A 6,074-nucleotide genomic window follows, 5' to 3' on the forward strand; every position below is an offset into this window, starting at 1 on the left:
TTAAACATTTTTCGTATAAATCAAATACATAATATATAAACACATTTATGATTTTTTAAATACATGATTAACATTTTTTGAATAATTATATTTTTCAGCTACATTTTTTCATACACATTGTACTTTTTTGGTATCTATCTTACCAATAAATTTTACTACACATTTAACATTTTTAAATACAAGATTAAGATTTTTTTTAAGTACATGGTCAACATTGTACAATAGAAACTGAACATTTTTTAAGTGCCAGTAAATTCACACACAATGTACATTTTTTGTATACATCAGAAACGGGTTTTATACATGTTTTAACATTTTTAGATGCATAATGAGTTTTCTTTAAATATATGTTTTCCTGATTTCTACTTCTGTTTTAGTGTATATTGTACTTTTGTCGTATATACCAGAAACATTTTTTATACACGTCTAACATCTTTTAAATACATGATAAATATTTTTGTCATGCACATTGTATTGTTTTTTCATATATATGACAAACATTTTTTGTACACATTTAACTTTTTTTAAATGCTTAAGTCAAGAAAACCCCCCTCAAAAGAACTACCTAAAATCTGAAAACACATACAAAAAATAAAATAAAAAAACAAAATCTTGAAGACGCGGCCAGTACGCGATACGTGCGGACGGTTGGACGCACCACTTAAGCTCCGTCAGCCCACCGAAGTGACTCTTGCGGGGCTCCCGCAAGGGATACCTCTTAGTGACTCCTATAAGCGAGACATAGGGGTGCCCGCGTGCAAGTGCCACGGTGAGGGAGGCCGCCAGGTTGGTCCATGGGCCCAAGGTTTTGTGAGGTACAATAACGAAGATTTCAGTGAAGAATCATCATCGTCTCAGAGTATGAGTTTGGGCACGTAGACGGAAATATCTTGTTCGCACAAGGTCCAAGATTTCGTTTCGATAATATCGGCATGCTACCTACAACTCAAAGTGGATTTTTGGTCACAAGAAGTGAAGAATGCTGACACCAGTTCTATTCTCTGCACATCGAGGTTCAGCCCTGCACCGCCCATAATTTGTTACACTACCCAATTCTCAAAAGCAAGCCAAATCCCACTCTACCGCAGTACACACAAACGCTATCGATCCGGAGTCAATCATCAATCTTACACGCGCCCCGCAGCAGTCTCGGCGCCGCCGCGAGCACAGCCTAGTTTAGTTCGCACAACAACAACAACAACAACAACAACAACAACAGAGGTGACAAAATGCGAAAGCCAAGAATGAATTGCCTGGAGACAGCAGCAGACCCTGACCCACGGGCACCAGACACCAGGACGGACGGAGATCCACCCTCGGGGCGCCGTGCGCCGGCCGGCGGTCGGAGGAAGCCGCTGTTCTAGGTTGCATCAAGGGGTGCCACTTCACGCCTGACGGAGATGCAGGTCCGGCGGCACCCGGAGATAGTCGGAGCTCTGCTCGCCTGACCAACCGGAAAGCCGTTTTGTCAGAACAAGCTGCTAGCAATTGTTCCTAAGATTGATCAGGTAGGGAGGCGATGACACTACCTTTGTTTGCTTCGGTTCTGCCGCCATTGGAGGCGCCGTTCTCGTCCTTCTTGGTGTTGAGGAAGCGGCCGCCGGTGCCCCTCGCCCGCCGCATCGCGTGCTGGTGCCGGGACTCGTGGAGGTAAGGCTGCAATGGAGTAGAAAACAGAGGTCGAACACAGGTTCAGGCAGGAAGGAACGAGGGAGATGATTTGCTGGGCTCACCTTCCTGGCCTTGATCGCCTTCCTCTCGAGCTCGGCCTTGGCGCGCGACTGCCGCCGCCTCAGAATGCCATGGTACTGCTTGGCGTTCACGTACACGGGCTCCTCGGACACTTCCAGAGGCAGCGGCATGCGAGGGTGCGTCAGCCCGGGTAGCTGGAAGTGAGCCTGTCAGGGCCACAAGAAACGCAGCCAGTTGAGAAATGCAGCCAATTCAGGCATATGAGATGGTTTCTGGTGCTTAAATTGGCATGGAAATACTGTATACCACTGCTTGAGCTCCATAGGGACCGACCATGCCTGTGTAGTAAGCATCAGGGTACGGGTACGTTGCCGAAGCCTGCACAATGCCAAATTGCCAACATGTGCTTCAGATAAAGAATCGCGCTGCCAGACAGTTGCAAACATCAACGGAAAAGATAAGAGTCCAGGAAGGGGAAGAGATCATACCATCGGTTGGTTTAGTTCTAGGTGTGAGTATGGTGCTAAATAGTCTGTGGCCAAAGCAGGCATCCGCGACGTGGCACGTTGATTTTCTACTTCAAAGCTTCCATCTGGCATTCAGAGAACATCACGGTAACAGATATCAGGTATATGTGAATTGCAGACAAGCTCGTTTCCACATATAACAGTTATTCAGGTGCATAATTACTGAAGATATTCTAGTGCACATAGTAGTTATTACTTCCTCCGTCCGGAATTACTTGTCCTACATCCGTTTGAGCGACAAGTAATTCCGGACTGAGAGAGTATTACATGGTTTACAAGATTGGACTTGAGTTTCCTCATCATTTTGCTGAAGCAACTCTGCTGACAGGATCTTAAAAGAAAACAATACATAGGAGTGCAAGTAGTACCCTTCAAAAAAAAAAAAAAGGAGTGCAAGTAGTAGACAGGCCAACAAACCTTTTGGTTCCCCTGATCTCTGGGAGTCGTCGTCGCTACTCTCGGCGCGCGGGTCGTCGTCGGCCGTCTTCTTCTTCCCCTGCGTCGTCGCGCCCTTGCCCGCGCCGCCGCCGAGCGGGTTGCTCGACAGGCTGATCCCCGCCCCGCTTCCGGGCGCCACGACGGCCGGAGACACGGCCCCGAACCCTGTCCCCGTCCACCAGGGCTGCATCGCCATGCCGGACGGCAGCCCTCTCGGCTCCACCAGGTTGCTCTCTCCCGGCCGCGATCCCATGCCACTCATAGCTTCTCACTGTTTGAGCAGCACCACCGAAGAGAACATGCACGGGGGCACACAGGTCAACGAAGAAGAAGATGCGTTGCAAACACAGAGCATATTCAAAAATTTCAACTTGGCCACGCGCCAGATCCCCGGAAGAACAGATGGGAGTACGGATCATGATGATTAAGAAACTGAAGCAACCAATTATTACTGCTAATGAACAGGATGAGAGCCCGCCCGGGGCCGAGAAAGACGGGATCGAACCAGCCGACGACTTTTCTCCAGGCTTATTACGGAACAGTAGCAGTGTCTGCCTGTCAGATTACAATATCCATTGACAGTTTGACACGCACGAACCCGAATAATGGAACACACAGCAGAACAGTAAAAACGAGAAGACACTCTAGCTATAATAGAACTGTAGGCACGTCCCAGCTGGATGGGTGCAACCGAGCCGACGAAAAGAGACGCGAATTCCTCGCCGTTGGAGTAAAGCAGAAGCAGATAGTACTATCGTCGCCTCGCCGGTGAAATTCGAGCCCTAATCTGCGGCGGCGCCGGCAACAGCAACCGTGACTCTCATCCCCGCCGACGCCGCGCAAGCGAGATCCCCGCACGACTCGCTCTCCAGCCCAAGCCGGTGGAGTTAATTCGGATAAGCCTCTTGCTTGCCACTTATCCAAAGAAGAAGAAAGCCGGCGGGCGGCAGCCCGAAATAGAAACACCGGTCGGCCCGCATCGGAACCGAGGCGCGCGGAAAAGGGCAGGCAAACACCAATCAGAAGAAGCGACGAGACGACGAGAATAAAAAGGGAACAAGGGAGGAAGGAAGGAAGGAAGGAAGCAGACGAGAGGCGAGGAGGGCTACTGACCACTGGGCGCGGAGGGAGGGAGGGAGGGAGGGAGGGAGTGAGGTTCCCGGCCAATAGGGCGTCTTCCTCCTCTATCTCCTCTGCTCTCTATCTCCACACGCACGCCGGCTGGCTTGGCTCGGGCTAAGACGGGATTGGGCGAGGGATAATCGCGGTGGTTAACATGGCTGTTAGGGGGGCCGATGGGTGGACGAGAGTGGAGGCGTGTACCGGGGGAAAGGGAAGGGGGTCGCCACCGCCACGCGGCCGGTGCGAGCAGCGGAGGTGAGAGTGACGGACAGACGAGGTGGGTGGCGACGGGCGGGACGTACGGGAGGAGATAATGCTAGACTAAGCAAGGGGCTGGCGGGTTGATTAAATTAATTAATCCCTCCTTTCCGGTTTATAATAAGGCTGGTTATAGTGGGGTAACTTAGCTAAGCTAGTAACTTAACACATTCCAAGGCAATTTTGCTTATGTGGCAAGTATTTAATGAGGAAAAAGATGTTTGAAGTAACATAATATGTTACTATAACATAGCGTTTCCCGAGGTAAAATGAGCCTATATGTTAATAAATGAAGCGATCTATGACACCACTACTATGATACTTTGCACTATGAAGGTAGTAACTTAGACTAGTGCCATATGCATGACACTAGTATAAGTTACTCCCCACTATGACCAGTCTAAGGCTCAATTCAAAAATCTCATCAACCAAGATAGATGATGAGTGGTGGAATATTTTTTGTAGTTTGCAAAAACACTCAATTAATGTTTTTGTTTTTCTCAAAAAATTATGTTTACGGATGCATTAATTGCAATGCATGCATGCATATGTGATGGGGAACAACCAAATTGAGCCTTATAAAATGGAAAAACTAAAATTTTGAGATAAGTCCTATAAGACCGAAAAGAAGGAGTAACTCGATTTATTTACTGTACTACCACGGCTGGGTCTCCCCGTAGTACAGTAATTTACCTGGTGTGTTGTGTTAATGCTTGGTCTCCTCCTGCGGCCTGGTTATTGATTAAAGTGTGCGCAGTGCTGCCAGGTGACACGGAATAGTGCTTTTTAATAGTGCGTGCGGGGTTAATGACCGTCTGGCCCATGCATAATATGCATCCCATATGCTCTCTTTTTTTCTCATTCGATGAGAAAAGACTGGTTTCCGCTATGAAAAATAACAAAATAAAACACACACAGAAATACTCCCTCCGTTCGGAATTACTTGTCGCAGAAATGGATGTATCTAGACGTATTTTAGTTCTAGATACATCCATTTCTGAGACAAGTAATTCCGAACGGAGGGAGTATATATTAAGAGCCTGGTGCAAAAACCTAGGGAAGAAAAGCTAGGATCTATCATAGTCCATGCACCGCCACATATAGAAATTCTCAAGTACTTTAAGGCTGGTCACAGTAAAGAGTAACTTAATGTAGTAACACATGTTACTACCTACATAGCGACGAGTAACACATGTGTGATGTCATGCAAGCCTTTACTTCCTCCGTTTCTTTTTAGTTTGAAAATAAGATTTGGTAAAAGTCAGACTTTGTAAAGTTTGACTAACTTTGTTGGACAAAATATCAACATCTGTACAATACTAAAGCTATATGGTATGAAAATTAATTTCATGATGCATCTAACAATACTGATTTCCTATTGTGAATCTTGATAGTTTTTTTCTATAAATTTAGTCAAAGTTGACGAAGTTTGACTTTGACCAAATCTTATATGCAAACTAAAAAGAAACAGATTGAGTATTTATTAAATTTAGACTCATTTTGACTTGAGTGTGTTCTTTTTTACGGTAATATATTATGTTACTATAAACTCCTCTCTTCATTTGCCACATAAGGAAAATCACTATCTAAGTTACTCCTACTAGGACTGGTCTAAGAGGCCACGAGCCCAGTTGACAATTTATAATTTCAGCATACCCATGCGCTTTCTCATCATCATGCAAAACCATAATCACCTCACTTTAATAAGAGAAATATTTAGCCCATACATCTGCTCAAACAGAAAGAGCAACAGTTTTGTGTTTCTCACATTTTTCACATTATCCTTCATAAACAAGCTATGATACTGCCGTCAACATACTACAATATATCTACCACTCTCTCGATCACATGTGGTATAAGAGCATCTACAGCCACAACCTGCAAATCTGGGCCCTCATATGTTCGCGGTCGTGTCCGGACGCGCCCGCAAACAGTGACCAGACGGGTCTCAAATTTTGCCATTTGCAAACAGAAACCCTATTTCTGAAACACCTAATACATGCAAACACATGCATGTCAATTATTTTGGATGTTTAG

The 6,074-nt window shown here is 46.0% G+C and overlaps 1 protein-coding gene across 1 annotated transcript; it reads right to left on the reverse strand.

Moving 5' to 3' along the window:
• Positions 1 to 973: 973 nt before the first annotated feature.
• LOC119286981 (nuclear transcription factor Y subunit A-7-like) lies at positions 974 to 4,028 on the reverse strand. The gene is made up of 7 exons (XM_037566456.1): positions 3,771 to 4,028; positions 2,637 to 2,928; positions 2,181 to 2,284; positions 1,999 to 2,070; positions 1,734 to 1,898; positions 1,530 to 1,656; positions 974 to 1,444 (listed from the first exon to the last, which is right to left on the reverse strand). Exons 2-7 carry the CDS (start codon positions 2,917 to 2,919, stop codon positions 1,386 to 1,388), a joined length of 810 nt encoding a protein of 269 aa, XP_037422353.1. The 5' UTR covers positions 2,920 to 2,928; positions 3,771 to 4,028; the 3' UTR covers positions 974 to 1,385.
• Positions 4,029 to 6,074: the final 2,046 nt, after the last annotated feature.

Source organism: Triticum dicoccoides, chromosome 4A (genome assembly GCF_002162155.2).
Source record: "Triticum dicoccoides isolate Atlit2015 ecotype Zavitan chromosome 4A, WEW_v2.0, whole genome shotgun sequence".
In the NCBI taxonomy this organism is placed as follows: Eukaryota; Viridiplantae; Streptophyta; class Magnoliopsida; order Poales; family Poaceae; genus Triticum; species Triticum dicoccoides.